We start from the raw sequence: 22006 nt of genomic DNA, 5'->3' as shown, positions 1-22006 counted from the left end.
GACATGACGCTCAGTTAAGTGGAACATTTTCTGAAAATTGCCGATAAGATGAAGCCAAGAAGCAGCATCTTGCAGAAACTTTCTCGCACGACATGGAGACCGTCATCTGCTCGTGGAATAGTGTATCCTGTACCAAAATATTGCGCTGCAGTCCGGATCAACAGCCTGTAGACCAGATTCGTCGATACAAAGGTCAACCAGACAATACGCATCATCACAGGAACCATCGGAAATACTCCAGTTTTCTGGCTGCCTATTCTCAGCCGTTTAGCTCCCCCATCTTTGCGCCGTGAGGCTGCTCTCATGCGGGAGTTTACAAAAATAGCTGGTGAACCTTACCATCGTGTACTCTACTCTGTAAAAACAGCCTTCGCTCCCGTCACCCACCACTACGAGGTGCAAAATCTCTTGTGACCGACGGAGCAACAACAGCAGACCAATGGACAGAAATGTGGCAGAACAACGCTACAGCAGAACAGCTGAAGGTGCCCTGCAGTTCGACCAGGCCACCAGGGTTTGAACAGCGTCGCAAGATCTGTCTACATTCAATAGAATAAGGACAAATAGTGGAAGATATGCTGACTCACTGTACAAATGGGGCTTAACAACATCGCCCAGCTGTGACAGTGGTGCAAGACGACAAATTGTGTGCCCTCTTAAGTTTAGCTACTCGAAGTTTGACAGCTTCTTTTTCTATGCCAGTATCCGTTATTGTTTCTCCCAAATATTTAAATTGTTTGGCCGTTTCGATACATCCAATAACTGTGTGCAATTCTTTGATTTCCTTATATTGTTAGACATGAATTTAGTTTTTTCTTGTGATATCTGAAAACCAAATTTAGCTGATTGCTTTGCTAAGATTTCTATTTGTTTAATTGCATCTGCTATATTTGTGGATATGAGAGCAATATCATCTGCAAAAGCTATTGCATGTATCGTAAGGCCTTTAACTGGTCCTCCAAAAGAAATTCCCTCTACTTTTTATTGTGTGTGTTCCTTAAATGTCTCCCTCATAATCTTTTCCAAAGTGATGTTGAACAGATTCGGGGAGAGTCCATCCCCTTGTCTCAAACCCGTTTGGATTTTAAAAGGTTCAGAAATCTTGACTCGAAATTTGACTTTTGGACTTGGTATCTGTCAGTGTTTGCTTTATTATCTCTCTAGTTTTTCTGTCAATTCCAAATTCCTCCAGAGTTCTAATGAGGCTTTCTCTGTCTATGGAGTCATACGCTTTTCTAAAATCAGTAAACGTCGTAACATGTGGTTGCCCAGCACGTGTTCTAATCATGTTTTTAAGGTTAATAATTTGCTCCGAACAGCTCTTTCAGTGCTCTGTCAAACTCTTCACGCAGTATCGTATCTCCCATTTCATCTTCATCTACGTCCTCTCATAGGTTTATTATTATTTCTTCCTGAATTTGGGATGAATTTAATTTTTGACTTAACAAGATAGTGATCCGTATCTATTTTGGCTCCTTTCTTTACCTTAATATTTTGAATTGTCTTAAATTCTCTTCTAGAAATGGCTATGTGGTCAATTTGAAACTCTCCAAGGAATTGATATGGTGATTTCCAAGTCTTCATCTTCTTGGGATGTTTCTTTAAGTGTGTAGTCATAATTTTGAGGTTGAAGATTTGGCAGAGTTCCACAAGTCTTATTACATTATTGTTTGTCCTCTTATGCGCTGGGTATTCTCCAACGATGTTTTTGTATTTCTTCTCCTTGCCGAGCTGTCTATTAAAGTCCTAGAGCAGAATGATGACATTTTCCTTTAGAATCTTCTGAAGCGTGTCGAAAGGTTCTTCCCAGAAAGTTTGTACTTTGTTCGGATTTTTTTTTTATTGTCAATATTTGTTGGAGCATGAGCATTCACTAGCTTATACATCATTTGATCGTCAATGTTGAGAGCCTGTTGGACGTAGAGCTGAAGTTTGTTACGGATTCCGTTATATTTCTTCTAACAATAAAGGCTGTACCCAGTAGAGGGCATTTTCCAAAGATATACTCTGCTGGTTTTCCTTTATAAATTCTGTAATTGCCCGTTTCAAAAGAATATTCATCAGTATAGCGAGTTTCTCGTAGTGCCAGAATTTGGATATCATTGTGTTCAAGTGCGTGAGTCAGTTCATGGTGTTTTCCTGTTTTGATCAGTGAGTTAATGTTCAGTGTTCCTATATTACATTTATTCTTGGATTTGAGTTTTTCGGGGTCTTTCGATAAAACAAGAGCAGAAAGTGCAGGCTCCCCAGAATCCGAAATGCCTGCTTGTGACCTGAGGTCGAGAGGTTTTAGTGCCTGGGGTAATTTGTTTTCTTTTCCACTCATAATCCATGAAATTTGTAAGGTTGGAGTGGTGGAGCTTTCCGAAGATTGGTCGAGATACGACTGGAGTGTTAGTCCAGAGGGTTTGTGTTTGGTCCGCGAGAGCTATTTCATTTCGCTCCAGTCCGCTGGCAAGCCAGTGAGGAGCCCCCTATCCGCCACACGGGGTCGCGCCACGTCGCAGTAGCACTTCTCCGCCTGTTACGACAGCTAGAAATAAAAGAACGGGGAAAAAAAGAAAGAAATAATAATAATATGTTCCATTATAATTGCCCCCACTGTGGACTGGTGCCATACGGAGGTGCACAGTATCTGAGCTTATTTCCCTTTTTATGGATTGATAACCCTGGCCGGTATGGGCATAGCCTTTATTTTTCAGCCATTTGAGTCATCATCTGTGATTACCAATTTATATAGGCATGTCAGCTCCCTTAACCCATACATACATAAGCTTTCCTTCATAACAAAGTGTTTTCTGTAAGCGCATAGTCCCATTATTGTCGGTCAGTATCTGCCCAGTGTTTAGCTTGCGAAGCATGCGCGTGCAGCTCGACGTCCGTTACCGTCCCTGCTCGGTTTCACGCGTTTAATACGAAGTCAGAGTGCCTGTGTCGTGCGTCCACGTAATCTTTACTGCACAAAATCGTGAAACTCGTGTTCAGCGGCGTGATCCTTTGTGAAATCTTCGATGCGGTGACAACTGGTTTCCATATCAGTGGCCCGAGGGAAGTATTTCATCTCGTCGCTCACACTTATTCAGTGGGATACCAGACGTACATCCGACATCCGCCGACAAGGTAAGTTTCTTGCCGCACAGAAAATTCATGTTTGTACGGCTTTGTCGAGCACAGAAAATTCATGTTTGTACGGCTTTATCGAGCACAGACAATTCGTGTTTTTGCGACGTTGTGGAGCACAGAAAACTCGTCACACCTTATTGTCGTTTTTTAGCTCATCAAAGACACACCCACGTATCTCACACGCCCACTTAACACTTTGCAGGCAGGTTTCGTATGTTTCTGCGCTTTCTTTTTGAGCGTCTATCATACCGTTGCATTACACAAAAATTTCTGTAGTGTCCTTTCCACATACTATACACATGACAAAAAATAAATAAAATTACAACTACAAGAATAAACTTAACCTATTCATTTGCTGATAAGCCATTATCGTTGCTTAGATAAATAATAGTCTGATTGTCATTTCGTTTTAGTACATTCTGTTAAATCATAATTTTGCTACATTTTTCAGTTCCAATTATATAAGTACAATTTTTGTTCTCGTTTGGTTTTACATTCTTTACGTAACATTCATAGACTAATAGATTCTTTTTTTGGCATAAATTGACATACATTTCACTTCAATTTATTGTGTCTTCTTGTCGGATCATATTGATCAAGTTAAAAGAATTAAAAAAGTAAACAATAGTCGCTACAACAGATTCTACGCGCTTCTTTTATAACTTACATAACCACACGTGGCCTCGCCTCTCTAGCAATCTCCAGGAAGGATGTACACACTACAGGGTTGAGGAAATTTCACGGAAAGGCATTTATGTGCTCAGTTACGTCTCATTGTTGGTCTTAACTGTGTTCCGAAGAACAAAATAGTTTGTTGTTTATGAACACAACCCAAGCCTGACGATACCAATCGTATCGAATAATTATTCAGTGCTTAGAGTGCACCTCAATATTTACTGATTATGTTTATCGTGTAAGGGATAACCATTTCATATGCTGAGGTATACAGAGGAGTAATATCAATACTATATGTCGCGTACAATGGGGGTAAAACAATGACTATATAAGTAGCAAACGTGTTCAAAAAAAATTCAATCTAAATCAGGTGTTTGACGCTTTCTTGTGTAGTCGTCGCTCACAGTAGTTAGGTTTCGACCCCTTGATTATTTGGTAGTGCTCCACCTTAGTTCAGCATCATGATATGTGACGTACTGCAACTGTATTCTCCTACACATATTTTCACACTATCACATTCATACGTATCATAAACTTACAACTATATTTACTTCTTGTGCGGCCCTTTCTTATGTTTATATGGTATCTAACACTCGACAAGGATTTATCTTTCTTCACTTTAGGACGTGTCGCTCACACTTATTCAGTGGGGTTACCAGCCCTACATCCAACATCCGCCGACAAGGTAAGTTTCTTGCCGCTTCTACGACGTTGTCGAGCACAGCACTGGAAGAAAAAGCCGGCCGTGGCGGCCGAGCGGTTCTAGGCGCTTCAGTCTGGAACCGCGCTGCTGCTATGGTCGCAGGTTCGAATCCTGCCTCGGACATGGATGTGTGTGATGTCCTTACGTTAGTTAGGTTTAAGTAGTTCTAAGTCTGATGACCTCAGATGTTAAGCCCCACAGCGCTTAGAGCCATCTGAACCATTTTTGTATTGTGTAGATAGTCGTAGTTGTAGTATAGACTCTCCCTTAATTTTCTATGTCCCAGTTTATGCAATAGGCTTTAAAAATGCTAGTGCAGGCTGTAGCTCATAGGGTTTGTTTGTTTTGGGTGCTCCAACACTTTCAGCTGTGTCTGGCGCGCGCGCGCCTGCGGTTTGTTGACTAGCTTTCTCCCCAATGCGCATGCGCTGCGTCGCTCTGTCGCGGCGAGTCGTGTATTGCAGTGCGCGCTACCGTGTTTCACAAGTTCGTTTATTCATTTACAACTGGGCTACGCGCAAGGCGAAGCGTTGTGTTTAAAGTATCGTCATCTCTAGACACATAAAAGTAAAATTCTTCCTTGCTTTATCCACTTACCTTATCATTTATAGATTTGACATACAAGAAAAAACCTAAACAAACATTTTCTTTATCAACTAACAAGATAAATTCTGGAATGTGATTTTCCAGCATCCTAAATTTAATATTACTATACATATGTACAACTTATAGGTGTACAAATGGCTGCATACCCCGTTCTTCAATATATAAACATTCTCAAGTCGTTGTGTGGGTAAAGGCCCTTGTCTTTACCCGTGTTCACTTGTGCCAATCTGTTTGCTCCCGGGTAGGGGATTTTGGTAATTATGCACGGTCCAGTGTATAGTAATTGCCACTTACGGTTCAGTTTTCCAGTTTTTGCGGATTTGGGATGTGTTCTAACAAGGGAACCTCCCCATCGCACCCCCCCTCAGATTTAGTTAAAACTTGGCGCAGTGGATAGGCCTTGAAAAACTGAACACAGATCTATCGAGAAAACAGGAAGAAGTTGTGTGGAACTATGAGAAAAATAAGCAAAATATACAAACTGAGTAGTCCAAGTGTAAGATATGCAACATCAAGGAAAATGGGAGCTGAGGAACGCCGTGGTCCCGTGGTTAGCGTGAGCAGCTGTGGAACGAGAGGTCCTGTGATCAAACCTTCCCTTGGGTGAAGAGTTTAATTTTTTATTTTCAGACAATTATTATCTGTCACCAGTGTCGTATACAATATATCAGATGCGTTTTCCTGTGGAGGAATCGGTTGACCTATGACCTTGCGATCAAATGTTTTCGGTTCCCATTAGAGAGCACGTTCTTTCGTCTACTAATCGCAGCGTTTTGCGGTGCGGTCGCAAAACACAGACACTAAATGTATTACAGTGAACAGAGACGTCCACACGACTTCTTCCTGTTTTTTCAGTTGATCTGTGTTCAGTTTTTCAAGGCCTACTCACTGTGCCAACTTATAACTAAATCTGAGGGGGGTGCGATGGGGAGGTTCCCCTGTAAGTAACACCTTTTGTCCTATTTAAAACTGTGTTGTACGTTTCACCTTTCTGTCGTAGATTCCTTTCCTGTATTTGGCCCAGGTTTCAAGGTTAACTACTGCTTGTCGTATTTTATCATCCAGTTATAATTCCGGTATCGGTATCTCGGGTAAAGTTTTTTCCCATTCGTCTACCTGTTTGCAATTGAACATCAGCTCATTTGGTGTAAATCCAGTTGATGTATGGGGAGGGCTGTTAACAACTTGTAAGAAAGGAGTGACATATTTAATCCACTTCGTATGTTTACGAGGTATATAGGTCCTCACAAACCTGTTGAATTCCTTAAACACACTTTCTATGAGGGACTGAATATGAACGTTCAGCTTCGGATAAGGTGCGACTGGCGAAGCTAATTACTTTAGGGATGATATTTTCTTCTTCTTCTACTATTTGAAAAAAGCATGCACCCAGATCGTGAGAAGACGCGTCGGTGCATAAACAAAAAATCTTTTTTCATGTCTGGTTGAGATAAAATATCATTTAATAAGACTCGCTTGATATTTTCGAAATCGGTTTGACATTGTTTGTCCCTTACCCAAGGTGTGTTTTTCCGGAGAAAATAGAGTAAAGCATCAACGTTCATATGTTGGTTGGGAATGAATTTCCTGAAAAGTGACACTAGGCCTAAGTATGCCTTTAAATGTTTCTTGTTTTGCGGAGTAGGGAAGTTCCTAATGGCATCAAGTTTTTTAGGATCTAGCAGTATGCCTTCCGAAGAGATTATTTGTCCTAAAAATGTTATCTTTTCTTGTCCGAAATTAGTTTTCTTGAGATTTGCTGTTACTCCATAGTCGGAAAAACGGCTCAATACTTGTTGAATTAATCTTAAATGTTCTACCCAAGTGCGTGTGGCGACTAAAAGGTCGTCCACGTATACTGTTACCCTACTCAAAAGTTCGGGCCCTAGCACTCCAAGTGCAGAGATAAATACACCTGCACTTACGTTCAATCCAAACGGCAATACTTGAAATTCGAAGCTCCTGCCCCCGCATACGAAGGCGGTATACTTCCCACTTTCTTCATGTAGTTTTATTTGCCAATATGAAGACCAGAGGTCATTTATAGTAAGAAATTTAGCATTATGGAATTTCATAAGCTGTTCCTCTAAATTCTCTGGACGTATTCGTACAGTTACGATAATCTTATTAATATTACGTGCGTCGAGGACCAAGCGCACCTTACCATCTGGTTGACTCACAGCCAAGATAGGATTACAATAAGGGGAAAATGATGGTTGTATTATGTTCCATTCAAGCATCCTGTTAACCTCTTTTCTTACTGCTTCCCTCTTTGTCCATGGTATAGGGTATGAGATAGAACAAAAAGTTTCGTGAGGATACACTTCCACGTTCCGCTTGCTGTTCCTTAGGCAAGCACTTTGATTCACGTACCTTTGTGTTTATTGCGTCAACGTTTATTTCTTCAGCTGACGGTTGTTCGGTACTATATGTGGTGACAAACATAACTGTAGGGTATACCAGCTGAACTTCAAGGTCGTGAGTAACTTCAGTTTTACAACTATTAGTATTTCCCCTGATCAAGTCTATTTCAAATAATAGGTTATTTACAGTGAAATGACATTGGCCTTATCCTATATCAGTTTATAGTTGGTATGTCCTAAATGTATCCATACGGATTAACCAATCAGCTATTAATTTCTCCACCATCAAAAAATTGCATCGTACAGAAAACTGCCCTAATTGTACGGGAATTAAAGCTTGTATCTTGACTCCTTTCGATTTCTGACCAGTGGCAGTTTGTACCTTGCAATTTTGCACTGGCAGTGTAGGTATACGTCCACGTTTCTTCAGTTCTTGAAAGAATCGCTATGACACCAAATTAGTCGTAGCACCTGTGTCAAGCACAGTGGGTACATCAAGATCAAATATTTTAGCTTTAATAGTAGTTTGTACCTTGTCCTGTGTCCAGTTTTCCTGCGTACCCTCATTACCTTGATACAGATCATCTCTTACATAATTACCATGATCGTATCTGATAAAGCGATTGTCGATCAAGCTCGTGCCCCCATTCCCCTCCAAGGTCACAGAACGGAGGCCTACCGTGACCGGTTCAAGTTTTGCGGAGTCGCGGTGGCATCGACCTCTAGGTTAGATGTAACTTCCACTATGTTGAGCCTTGGTGCATGGTTACGCCAATTATTGTCCTGAGAGGCTCTCTACTGAAATGCTTTTTGCCTTTGCGTGTTATTCAGCATATGAATGTTACTTTGCTGGCCGAATTCGGCTGCTTGTGGGTTATTCGGTTATCTGCTATTGTTTGGCGCTCGCCAAGCGATCGGCTGATTATTGCCGGAAGCTTGTGTCTGTACATATTGTAGAGGCTATCCATACGCTACTCGCCCAGTGTAATTGTTTTTGCTAAATTTTTGCCCATTTCTTTTGTATCCACCTTTGTATTTACGGCTCTCTCCATTGCCGTTGTGATTACTGTTACCATTACCATAGGTCTGTGTGGGGTAAGGTTGCCATCCGTGTTGTTCTACGAATCCGTTGTTTACTTGTTGGTCCGTATATCTCTGTGTCGCTATCGACGTATTACAGGCTTCGGTTGTACTGGTCTCTCTTCGTATATCAAATGTATTGAGTCCAGTACAGATAGAAAGTATTCGGTGTCGTGTTCCGGGATGGTAACGAGTTTTTCCCTAATGTAGGCAGGACGACGGCTCTTTAAAATTTTCAGCACGTCTACTTGAGATACCGGGTTCGTCCAGTATCTGGTTTCATTCAAATATTTTTCAAAATAGGCCCTTAAGCTTCCGTACTTGCTATTGAACGGAGCTGGGTTGGATACTTCACGCCCGAGCCTCTCTTGTACGGCCTCACACCAATACTTATTCAGAAACGCCCTCTCAGACTGTAGCGGCAACGTTCCGTCATGTCCGTAGCCTATAGCAGAACGTCACCCTGTGTGTATCTAACAACAAATCTAATTTTCTGGGCTTCGGTGCAGGTACGAGGTAAAACATTTCGAAATGCTTTGGTAAAGACCACGTGGTGTGTTCTTTTCCCTTCAGAAGTGAATATCGGAAATTGTCGATGCCTAAGTAATCCCTCATCTGTAAGTAATGTGGACAAACACGCCGCGCTGTCAGTGACAGGCGTGTTATGTTCGCCTGTGGGGTAGCGCATGGTTCAAATGGCTCTGAGCACTATGGGACTTAACTTCTGACGACATCAGTCCCCTAGAACTTAGAACTACTTAAACCTAACTAACCTAAGGACATCACACACATCCATGCCCGAGGCAGGATTCGAACCTGCGACCGTAGCGGTCGCGCGGTTCCAGACTGTAGCGCCTAAAACCGCAAGGCCACCCCGGCCGGCGGTAGCGCGTGGCAACCGCGCTTGCTCGACAGGTGCAACTGCCGGAAAGTGTTGTTGCATTGTGCAACCTTCGCTATTTTCCTTCGACGGACTAGCCCCGTATTGTGCGGTACCAGTGAAGGTACCTAACTTCTCTGAAATCATGGGTTTGTTTTCCGGCTTCAGCTTTTTCGGTTATTTCCTTTACATCTGCACATAACTTACCTCTCTGTTTTTTGGAAAATTCTGACACTAAACTTAACTGATCTACTCTTAGACTCAGTTTGTGTATTTCTGTACGTAGGTTTTGCATACGTCTTGCATCTCGCTGACTGCGTTCGTCACATTTTTTACCGGCGCATCCACGTGGAGTTGCGTCTCCTGAATTTGAGAATACGCTTCACTAAAGTTTTGCAAATCACCTGCAAACCTGTTTACAATCTACGGATGTTACTTTTTCCGTTAATGTATTTATATCGCGGGACATGTCGGTAATTATTTCTTGTTTTAGTTGTTTACCGAGCTCTGTAAACTTACCGGATAATTCGTGAGATAATTCACAGTTTTGCTCACCTCACTGAACTGTTATTCATGAAATCGTTAAATGCCTGATTTTGCTGTGTAAACTGTTGTCCTCCATTTTCCTGAAAGTCTTGTTGTTTTGTAAGCTGTTGTGTTATTAGTTGCATGAGTTGTGTCAAATTGTGGGTGCCACTAGTATTTACATTGCTTTCTTGAACTGTTTCCCGCTCTTGCGCTCACGATGTAGTGAGCAAATAGCCAGAGGAAGTTTCGCTGTTGCGCGCTTCAGTTTCACTATTTGCAAAAATGTTTCCAGGTGAGAACTGAGAAATTGGCTCATCGACTGTCATAAAAGTGAGATCATGATTAGTTATGTCACCAGTGCCATAATTTTGTAATAATGGGACGCAAGCCTGATTGCTTTGGTAACCATCGGCCAGTTCACGAGTTGGCGAGTTACGTTCAACTGTTGCCAAGCGCGGATTTCCGCCATCTTGGCATATTGTATTTTGTAATGAATTTGCAACAATAGCCATTTGCAGGGACAGATGTGGAATCTGACCACAATCTATTGATTATGAACTGTAGATTAAAACTGAAGAAACTGCAAAAAGGTGGGAATTTAAGGAGATGGGACCTGGATAAACTGAAAGAACCAAGGTTGTACAGAGTTTCAGGGAAAGCGTAAGGGAACAATGACAGGAATGGGAGAAAGAAATACAGTAGAAGAAGAATGGGTAGCTTTTAGGAATGAAATAGTGAAGGCGGCAGAGGATCAAGTAGGTAAAAAGACGAGGGCTAGTAGAAATCCTTGGGTAACAGAAGAGATACTGAATTTAATTGATGAAAGGAGAAAATTTAAAAATGCAGTAAGTGAAGCAGGCAAAAAGGAATACAAACGTCTCAAAAATGAGATCGACAGGAAGTGCAAAATGGCTAAGCAGGGATGGCTAGAGGACAAATGTAAGGATGTAGAGGCTTATCTCACTAGGGGTAAGATAGATACTGCCTACAGGAAAATTAAAGAGACCTTTGGAAAAAAGAGAACCACTTGCATGAATATCAAGAGCTCAGATGGAAAGCCAGTTCTAAGCGAAGAAGGGAAAGCAGAAAGGTGGAAGGAGTATATAGAGGGTCTATATAGGGGCGATGTTCTTGAGGACAATATTACGGAAATGGAAGAGGAGGTAGATGAAGATGAAATGGGAGATATGATACAGCGTGAAGAGTTTGACAGAGCACTGAAAGACCTAAGTCGAAACAAGGCCCCGGGAGTAGACAACATTCCATTGGAACTACTGAGAGCCTTGGGAGAGAAAGCAGGAGTTGACAGATGTGAAAATTACCGAATTATCAGTTTAATAAGTCACAGCTGCAAAATACTAACGCGAATTCTTTACAGACGAATGGAAAAACTGGTAAAAGCCGACCTCGGGGAAGATCAGTTTGGATTTCGTAGACATGTTGGAACACGTGAGGCAATACTGACCCTACGATTTATCTTAGAAAATAGGTTAAGGAAAGGCCGACCTACGTTTCTGGTATTTGTAGACTTAGAGAAAGCTTTTGACAATGTTGACTGGAATACTCTCTTTAAAATTCTGAAGGTGGCATGGGTAAAATACAGGGATCGAAGGGGCTATTTACAATTTGTACAGAAACCAGATGGCAGTTATAAGAGTCGAGGGACATGAAAGCGAAGCAGTGGTTGGGAAGGGAGTGAGACAGGGTTGTAGCCTGTCCCCGATGCTATTCAATCTGTATACTGAGCAAGCAGTAAAGGAAACAAAAGAAAAATTCGGAGTAGGTATTAAAGTCCATTGAGAGGAAATAAAAACTTTGAGGTTTGCCGATGACATTGTAATTCTGTCAGAGACAGCAAAGGAATTGGAAGAGCAGTTGAACGGAATGGACAGTGTCTTGAAAGGAGGATATAAGATGAACATCAACAAAAGCAAAACGAGGATAATGGAATGTAGTCGAATTAAATCGGGCGATGCTGAGGGAATTAGATTAGGAAATGAGACACTTAAAGTAGTAAAGGAGTTTTGCTATTTGGGGAGCAAAATAACTGATGATGGTCGAAGTAGAGAGGATATAAAATGTAGAATGGCAATGGGAAGGAAAGCGTTTCTGAAGAAGAGAAATTTGTTAACCTCGAGTATTGATCTGAGTGTCAGGAAGTTGTTTCTGAAAGTATTTGTATGGAGTGTAGCCATGTATGGAAGTGAAACATGGACGATAAATAGTCTGGACAAGAAGAGAAATGTGGTGCTACAGAAGAATGCTGGCGATTAGATGGGCAGATCACATAACTAATGAGGAGGTATTGAACAGGATTGGGGAGAAGAGGAGCTTGTGGCACAACTTGACTAGAAGAAGGGATCGGTTGGTAGGACATGTTCTGAGGCATCAAGGGATCACCAGTTTGGTACTGGAGGGCAGCGTGGAGGGTAAAAATCGTAGAGGGAGACCAAGAGATGAATAGACTATGCAGATTCAGAAGGAGGTAGGCTGCAGTAGGTACTGGGAGATGAAGAAGCTTGCACAGGATAGAGTAGCATGGAGAGCTGCATGAAGCCAGTCTCAGGACTGAAGACAACAGCAACAAAAACAGCAATTTCCTTTGACTCCATTGTGAACAATGCTTAATATAATTATAAAAGAAAAATATTTCAAAATCGTTATTTTGTTTGTATCGGTATCTTTCAACTAAAGCAGATTTATATGCGTTTTCATCAATAAACCTAAATATTCGCTGATGCAGTTCTACTGATAAAGTCTTACAGAATTTGCACCTTAATGGTGTCTTTATATAGATTTTTGTCTTTTATAGAGAAATGCACTTTCCGTAAAGGATATTAATTGGAAGGCAAAGAGATTATTTACTGCGAGAGAGACGGCGCAAAGCGCGGCCATGCAAGCATGCAGCGTAGCAACTTCCTACCTTTACCGCTGAAATCAGCATTCCTGGCGTGTCTCTTTTGTAGGCAGTATTTAATTTTTACTTTGTTCCTTCAAGTTGTTAGTATTTCTAATTTTACGAACATGTAAAAAATGCAACAAAGGCCTCATTAGTTTCTTGTAACGATAAAAATGGATCATTTATCTCAAAAAAAATTTATCTCGACAACTGAAAGGTCTGTTCATATCCCACTCGGCGCCGTCCTTTGAACGGTCGCCATTCAATAGTGTCGGGGGGACTAGAAATGTGATATATATATATAAAATAAATACTGGAAATTTAATCAAAATACAAAAATGAGTTTTCTTCCTACGTCTCAAATATGTGCATATTTATTTTTAAAGAAAAAACGTTTCCTTGTATGATGTGACGCTAGCCATAAGCTAAATAGATAAATATGTTTAGATAGCTGTATAATTTGAATGTGTAGACGTTTAGTACTAAATATAATGAACAAAAGAAAATAATAAAGGAAAATATAATTTATATCTGCTTAGAGGAATACTTTTACACAGAATATCAGGTGGCATATTTCAGTAGGATAATGCCGGATCTCACACTGCAGTTCGCACCACAAACACCTTGAGGAATGTACTGGTCCTATTTTGATCCGCCCAGTCACCCGATTCATTTACCGCAGCACGTCGGGTTTGCGATGGGAAGATCAGTCTCGATCCAGCAATCTTCATTAACTGACAGCACGAGTTTCAGGCATGGCAAGAAATTCTTCATAATGACCTGTGGAGGGTTGTTTGCTTATATGTCATGACGAATGCAAGTATGTCGTCTTGCCAGTAGAGATCACACCGATGCTGATGACGGAAATAAGTTCCGAATGGAATGAAAATAGTATGTTTTAATACTCGTTACATGATGAACATCTCCACGAAGGTTGATAAATAGCGGACTGCTGTCTCATGGTAGCTGACACTTTGCATTTCCGTCGTACTATTTTGAAACGTGTTTCTGGCGTCTGTTTGAATTACCTCGCCGACACATTACCGCTCCAGGCCTGTGACAGAAATATTCTGATGTAGCGTCATTACACTGTCGTAATGTCATTTCTACAGCACATTCGGTAAAATATAGCAAGGGCCACCCGTGCATGTGTACCAGGATGTACTGAACTACATCTCTACGGTATGCGTTGGTATTTGGACTAGGGTTTGTTTAATATCTCGGCTTCAGAACTATGATGAATGCTGATAACCATGTCGTGACGGTAAAGAGCACTTCACCTACTTCAGCAGGCGGTTATATCAGACCCGAAACGGTGTCTATATTGCTGAATGAAACATTTGCAGATTATAATGATCAGAGCACTGTTTCCTCCAGCATATAATATGCCACCATGTACTGAAACTGTGTACCATAAAAAAACTTGTATTCCTAAATATCCGTATATAGCAATTTTTCACCGCTTTTATCTGTCAATGATTTCAGATCTACCGCGATGAAAGGCAATGACAGGAGACAGTTGAAGGCATGGAGATGAAATGGCCATTCCTACACGGCCTACGCCACGACGACGACGAGCGCTTCGTAGACAGAGAGCGTCTAGGATTCGGGCTTTGGTGGTACGGCTGCAGCGGAACCTTCGGCGTCATTTCTACGGTAACTACCAGCAGACATTGTGACGTTTGGTGGTGGACAATTTAGGACATAATGATTTCGAATTTTGTAAGGAACACTTGTACACAAACGCGATATTAGTAAAAAGCATCCTGGCACTGGCTGCGAATAGTGTAATACCACAGCTGCACACTTGGTTGCAAGTGCAGTTGCAAATAAAACACTGCGTGAGGCCATAACGAGCTGTTGCCGTCGCAGTTATAGTCACTGAATCCATCCCAAGCACCCCTATATTTTCCTTTTTGGTCGTGCAGAAACTGAATACCACACATAGAAATCAGAAATATTAAATTCTGTACTTAAAAATGTATTCTCGCCTAAGGATACTAAAATCCGAATGTTTGTACTTACACAGATACACTGCTTAGGCAAAACAGTTACCACTTGCTTAATAGTGTGTTCGACCAACGTCGGGCTACAGATTTTTTTTTCTTTTTTCATGAGTCATCTTCTGACTGGTTTGACACGGCCCGCTACGAATTTCTGTCCTATGCCAACCTTCTCATCTCAGAGTAGCCCTTTGCAACCTCCGTCGTCAATTATCTGCTAGATGTATTCCAGTCTCCGTCTTCTTCTACATTTTGGCCCTCTGCAGCTCCCTCTAGTACATGGAAGTTAGTCCCTGGTGTCATAAGGTGTCCTACCATTCTGTCCCTTCTTGTCAGTGTTTTCCATATATTCGTTTCCTCGCCGAGTCTGCGGAGAACCTCATTCCTCAGCTTATCAGTCCACCAAATTTTCAGAATTCATGTGTTGGACCACATCTCAAATGCTTCTATTCTCTTCTGTTCCGGATTTCCTGCAGTACATGTCTCACTGCCATACAATGCTGTGCTCCAAACGAACATTCTCAGGAATTTCTTCCTTAAATTAAGGCCTTTGTTTGATACTAGTAGACTTCTCTTGCCCAGGAATGGCCTTTCTTCCAGTGCTGTTCTGCGTTTCATGTCCTCCTTGCTCCATGCGTCATGGGTTATGTTGCTGCCTAGGTAGCGGAATCCCTTATCTTCATGTATCTCGTGATCACCAATTACGATGTTAAAAAAAATGGTTCAAATGGCTCTGAGCACTATGGGACTTAACATCTGAGGTCATCAGTCCCCTAGAACTTAGAACTACTTAAACCTAACTGACCTAAGGACATCACACACATCCATGCGCGAGGCAGGATTCGAACCTGCGACCGTAGCGGTCACGCGGTTCCAAACTGAAGCGCCTAGAACCGCACGGCCACTCCGGCCGGCTTATGATTTTAAAACTTTATCTCCTTTCTCATTTCTGCAACTTTAATTACTGTCGGCTTTCTTCGAATTACTCTCAACTCATATTCTGTACACATTAGTCTATTCATTCCATTCAGCCGGCCACGGTGGCCGAACTCTTCTAGGCGCTTCAGTCTGGAACAGCTCTGCTGCTACGGTCGCAGGTTCGAATCCTGCCTCGGGCATGGATGTGTGTATATGTCCTTAGGTTAGTTAGGTTTAAGTAGTTCTATGTGTAGGGGACTAATGACCTCGGATGTTAAGTCCCATAGTGCTCAGAGCCATTTGAACCATTCCATTCAACAGCTGCTTTAATTCTTCCTGTCTTTTCACTGTGAATAGCAATGTCGTCGGCGAATCTTAACATTAGTATCCTTTGACCTTGAAGTTTATTTTCCACTCTTGAACCTGGCTGATTGCAGTGAACTGATAAAGTGGCGCACGAATAACCGGCCCCGAGTACAGACTGCTCGCCAATTACGCACGATTTGTTGACCGCTACGTGCAGAATAGATAAACATGTAGTAATTAGGCAGTGAAGAAATAACCAAGAAGCTAATGCAAACAACTACTTCGAAACAATAGATGACGATTGGTGGGCGACAATGAGCAGTCTAGTACTCGGGGCCGATTTCTCGTGCGCCTCCCTGTACCACTGAAATAATATTTCAGAAGTTATCATATTCTCTTTACAAAATGTGACACGAGACACTCGATTGTGGAGCGCGGTCTTCATTCGGTTGTAAGTCGGTCTGCCTTCCATAACAGTGAACATGCTCTTTTACCTTGGATCAAAAAATTACGGAAAATGGCCACTCGTGTGTGCCGTGACGACTTCCTTTGCATGCGTAATAACAATAAAATCTTGCCTTTTTACAAGTATTTCTTCTGCTATTTATCGAAATAGTGAAGGAAGCTGATATGCCGTTTTGTTACCTGAAAAAAATGAATGTACGGTATTACAAACCACGAAATTTTTATGTAATTTACGTAATTATAGAATACATTTTAATTACCGGTCGTGGACGGTGAATAGCATACGAAAAGAAGCAGAAGTTCAGAGTCAAAAAAAGGTTTGAAACTGATCTAGAATGTGCGTGATCCAACGTAAAAGAGCATGTTCATTGTTACGGAAGGCAGACCGACTTACATCCGAATGAAGCCCGCGCTCCCTAATCGAGTGTCTGGTGGCACATTTTGTAAAGAGAATATGATAACTTCTGCAGTATATTTCAGTGGTACAGGGTGGCGCACGAAAAATCGGCCCCGAGTACTAGACTGCTCATTGTCGCCCACCAATCATCGTCTATTGTTTCGAAGTTGTTGTTCGCATTAGCTTTTTTGTTATTTCTTCACTGTCTAATGATTACATGTTTATCTATTCTGTTCGTAGCGGTCAACAAATCGTGCGTAACTGGCGAGCAGTCTGTACTCGGGGCCGGTTTTTCGTGCGCTACCTTATTTCACTGCGATCAGCCACATAACGCTATAGTTGGCTGAACGAGAGGTTTTTCAGAATCACGAAAATTACAAGTGTGTGAGAATTGTTATGAATAAGAACTCTGTACTGCAGGTGGGAGGAAGTGCCCCTTCTTGGCGCCTTTCATCTTCATTCACTTATGCTACTAATTTTTCATAAGAACCATATAACAAAAACACAAATGAACGGTGAACGAGTAAAAATGAACGGTTTCCAAAAAAGTGGGATTACCAGTGAACTAGTTCCCAAAGATGAACGAGTTTGCCCATCTCTAGGTGTTCTTACGTAAACAGACTGAGGAAGCTAAAGAAAAATATAAAGAAATCTGAAACGAAACCAACAAAATAGTAAGACACGCACACAGACCCTCATGGGATATATGTATAAGCAGAATATAACATGGCATATACGGTAGACAGGAAGTAGCACATAAACGGATCAGGCAGTTAAAAAGAACAGACAAGAATACTGCAAATATAAATATCATTCCTTCACAAGACTGGATAAATCACTGCATGAAATTCTGGTAGAAGCCTGATTCAGAAGTTCCTACGGAAGAGAAAGCAGAGGAAGAGACAGCTCTAATAGATGTGACAGAATTAAAAGCCGGCCGCGGTGGTCTCGCGGTTCTAGGCGCGCAGTCCGGAACCGTGCGACTGCTACGGTCGCAGGTCCGAATCCTGCCTCGGGCATGGATGTGTGTGATGTCCTTAGGTTAGTTAGGTTTAAGTAGTTCTAAGTTCTAGGGGACTGATGACCACAGCAGTTGAGTCCCATAGTGCTCAGAGCCATTTGAACCATTTTGAACAGAATTAAAACAGGCGTCAAGTAACCAATAAACATAAAAGCACCTGGATTAGATGGAGCTGATAATTTACAGTGGAACGTTTCTAGAATTCAGAATGCTCCTTCTACACCGAAACGCCAAAGAAAATGGTAGACCTGCCTAATATCGTGTGGGGCCCCCACGAGCACACAGAAGTGCCGCAACACGACGTTGCATGGACTCGACCAATGTCTGAAGTAGTGCTGGAGAGAACTGACACCATGAATCCTGCAGGACTATCCATAAATCCTAAGAGTACGATGGGGTGGAGATCTCTTCTGAACATCACGTTGCAACGCATCCCAGTTATACTGTTCATGTTGGGGGAGTTTGGTGGCCAGCGGAAGTGTTTAAACTCTTAAGTGAGTTCCTGGAGCCACTCAATAGCAATTCCGGACTTGTGGGGTGTCGCATTGTCCTGCTGATTGCCCAAGTCCGTCGAAATTCACAATGGACATGAATGGATGCAGGTAATCAGACAGGATGCTTACGAGCGTCTCACCTATCAAAGTCATATCTAGACGTATCAGGGGTCCCACATCACTCCAATTGCACACGCCCCACACCATTACAGAGCCGCGACTAGCTTGAACAGTCCCATGCTGATACGCAGGGTCCATGGATTGGTTGTCTCCATACCTGTACACGTCTATCCCCTCGATACAATTTGAAACGAGACTAGTCCGACGAGGCAACATGTTTCCAGTCATCAGCAGTCCAGTGTTGGAAGGGAAGGGCTGCACTTCTGTCACGTTAAACGATTCTCCTCAATCGTCGTGGTCCCGTTCTTTCAGGATCTTTTTCCGGGCCCAGTGATGCCGGAGATTTGATATTTAACCGATTCCTGATATTCACGGTACACTCGTTAAATGGTCGTACGGCCGGCCTTTGTGGCCGAGCGGTTCTAGGCGCTTCAGTCTGGAACCGCGCGACCGCTACGGTCGCAGGTTCGAATCCTGCCTCGGGCATGGATGGGTGTGATGTCCTTAGGTTAGTTAGGTTTAAGTAGTTCTAAGTTCTAGGAAACTGATGACCTCAGATGTTAAGTCCCATAGTGCTCAGAGCCATTTGAACCTTTTGAAATGGTCGTACAGGAAAATCCCCACTTCATCCTTACCTCGGAGATGCTGTGCCCCATCGCTCGTGAGCGAACTATAACACCACGTTCAAACTCACTTAAATCTCGATAACCTGCCATTGTAGCAGCAGTAACTGATGTAACAATTGCGCCAGACACTTGTTGTCATATATAGGCGTTGCCGACCGCAGCGCCGTATTCTGCCGGTTTACATATCTGTGTATCTGAATACGCATGCCTATACCAGTTTCTTTTCGCTTCAATGTATAAGGAATACACACTACGCAGTGGGTATCTCATATTGCAGTCAATTATCATGTGTCCGTCTAGTGATTTAATTTGCAGCTTTGTAATCGTATTAGCATGTGGTGGTTGTGGATACAACAGATTCCGTCTCATCCCTTAGCCAGAATACTAAAAATGGAGCTCGGACTCAGCCCAGCTACTCGGTTTTCGTCATTGCTATTTGTTTAAATACTAGTTTCTGACACACGGCATGGATTACAGACATCCTCATGCACTGTCATCAACTATTCACCACACATTTTTTCATACCTTTAATTTTTTTTGTAGTTGTCTGCATTACTTTTTATGCTATACATAATTTCGATGTGACTCTGTAAAGGACAGCTCGCACCCAATAGGCTTTCATCTGAATTAGACGATTCTTGAAGTAAGTTAAGCTCCACGTGGTTTTTGTGTACACTTAAACCTTTTCATGTGTGACAGTTTGTGGGATCCTTCCTGGTCAAGCCGGCTTAGCATTCGCGCTCACACCATCGCGACTTTCTCTTTGTGTCGTGTTGCTTTGTTGCTTGAAGATATGGGTTAATTAAAAAAAATATATTACTGTAATTTTCACACTATAGACTTTATATGGAATGTAAGACCATGGTAATAGTAAATTTATGGTCACTTGGTATTCTGTATAGCTGTATCAGACATTTTTTGTAAAAATCCAACTCCACCTTTATTTTTGGTGCACCCCTATCAATTGCTTGGAAGCACGCCATGTGGACATTTAGCGTATACTACTTACGCGCCCCAACGGCGCGCCGCGGCGAGATAGGATACTTTGTAGCGGATTTGCCGCCTTTATGTTAACACTCCGTCTGTGCGGCAAACTTGGTAGAGTCATGTCCGATGCCGATTGTGCAAGGGACGGTACGAGGTTGTTATCAGCTGTGTACATTTTATGAAGATATGTGTATGTGTGGAGTGCCTTTTGTGCTTTGACTTCATGTAATGTAGCATGGCACTTTTGTAACAAGTTCTATAAGGAACGTAAAATGTTCGCCCCTTAGATTAGACGATTGCAGCATAAGACTGTTGAAACCGGTCATCTTGAAACAATAAAAGTTTCTTTGCTGCGATCGCGGCGTACAAAGCCTGTACTTTATTTCCAACCACAACGTTCTCCAAAGCTTCGACCGCTGTTGCAAATAGTCTCTCTGATGACTGCTGAATGAGAAAAAGTTAATTTCTTAATGCCAGTGAAAGAAACTGTTTTCGTTATCTGATGGGATGAGGAGAAGGGGTTTAGATATCCTTTTTTTGTGTTAGCTTCATTTCTTGCCATTGGTGGGAAAAAAACAGCCTGTATTGGCCCTCATCGTCCATGCCTGACCATCTAGATCTACATGTACATGGATACTCTCAACATTACACTTGAGTGCCTGGGAGAGGATTCATCGACCGGCCTTCACAATAATTCTCTATTATTCCAATGTCAAACAGCGAGCGGAAAAAACAAACACCTTTATCTTTCAGTGCGGACTCTGATTAATCTTATTTTGTTATGATGATCGTTTCTCCCAATGTAGGCCGGCGCCAACAAAATATTTTCACATTCAAAGGAGAAAGTTGGTGGTTGAAATTTCGTGAGAAGCTCCCACCGCAACGAGAAACGACTTTGTTTTAATGATGTCCATCTCGAATCTTGTATCATTTCAGTGACGCCCTATTTCCCGATAATACAAAACGTGCTGCTCTTCTTTGACCTTTCTCGATGTGCTCCGTTAATCGTACCCAGTAAGGATCCCACAACGCACAGCAGTACTCCGAAAGAGGACGGACAAGCGTAATGTAGACAGTCTCTTTAGTAGATATGTTACATCTTCTAAGTGTTCTGCCAATAAAACATAGTCTTTGGTTCGCCTTATCCTCAACATTTTGTATGTGTTCTTCGCAGTTTAAGTTATCCGTGATTGTAATTCCTAGGTATTTAGTTGGATTTACGGCCTTTAGATTTGACTGATTTATCACGCAACCGAAATTTAACGGATTCCTTTTAGCACTCATGTGGATGACTTCATACTTTTCATTATTTAGGGTCAATTTCACATTTTCACACCATACAGATATCGTATCTAAATCTTTTTGCAGTTTGTATTGATCTTCTCATGACTTTGCTAGACGATAAACATCAGCATCATCTGCAAACTCTCGCTTCCCACGCCCGGGTTCCCGGGTTCGATTCCCGGCGGGGTCAGGGATTTTCTCTGCCTCGTGATGGCTGGGTGTTGTGTGATGTCCTTAGGTTAGTTAGGTTTAAGTAGTTCTAAGATCTAGGGGACTGATGACGATAAATGTTAAGTCCCATAGTGCTCAGAGCCATTTGAACCATTTGAGCCATCTGCAAACAACCAAAGACGGCTGCTCATATTGTCTCCTAAATCGTTTATGAAGATAAGGCCGGTTTTACACTATCAAATGTCTTTGTCCAATATCTTTGTCAAAGAAATTTGAGGGTGTAATAGGAAACTTTCTCAAATGTCGTCAAATATTTGATCAAATCTAGGGCATCGCTGTAGATTTGATCAAAGAAGT

General features: G+C 42.0%; 1 protein-coding gene across 1 annotated transcript in view; it reads left to right on the top strand.

Annotated features, from left to right (window-relative positions):
- Nucleotides 1-22006, top strand: part of LOC124593940 (sodium channel protein Nach-like) — a 273902-nt gene that overhangs the window by 54973 nt on the left and 196923 nt on the right. The window contains exon 2 of the mRNA XM_047132290.1: nucleotides 14343-14513. Within this exon, the coding sequence (XP_046988246.1) occupies nucleotides 14396-14513 (118 nt within the window). The 5' untranslated portion in view covers nucleotides 14343-14395. The remainder of the gene's footprint in view (nucleotides 1-14342; nucleotides 14514-22006) is intronic.

Source organism: Schistocerca americana, chromosome 2, assembly GCF_021461395.2.
Source record: "Schistocerca americana isolate TAMUIC-IGC-003095 chromosome 2, iqSchAmer2.1, whole genome shotgun sequence".
NCBI classification, from domain to species: domain Eukaryota; kingdom Metazoa; phylum Arthropoda; class Insecta; order Orthoptera; family Acrididae; genus Schistocerca; species Schistocerca americana.
This window is presented reverse-complemented; position numbering and strand designations above follow the sequence as displayed.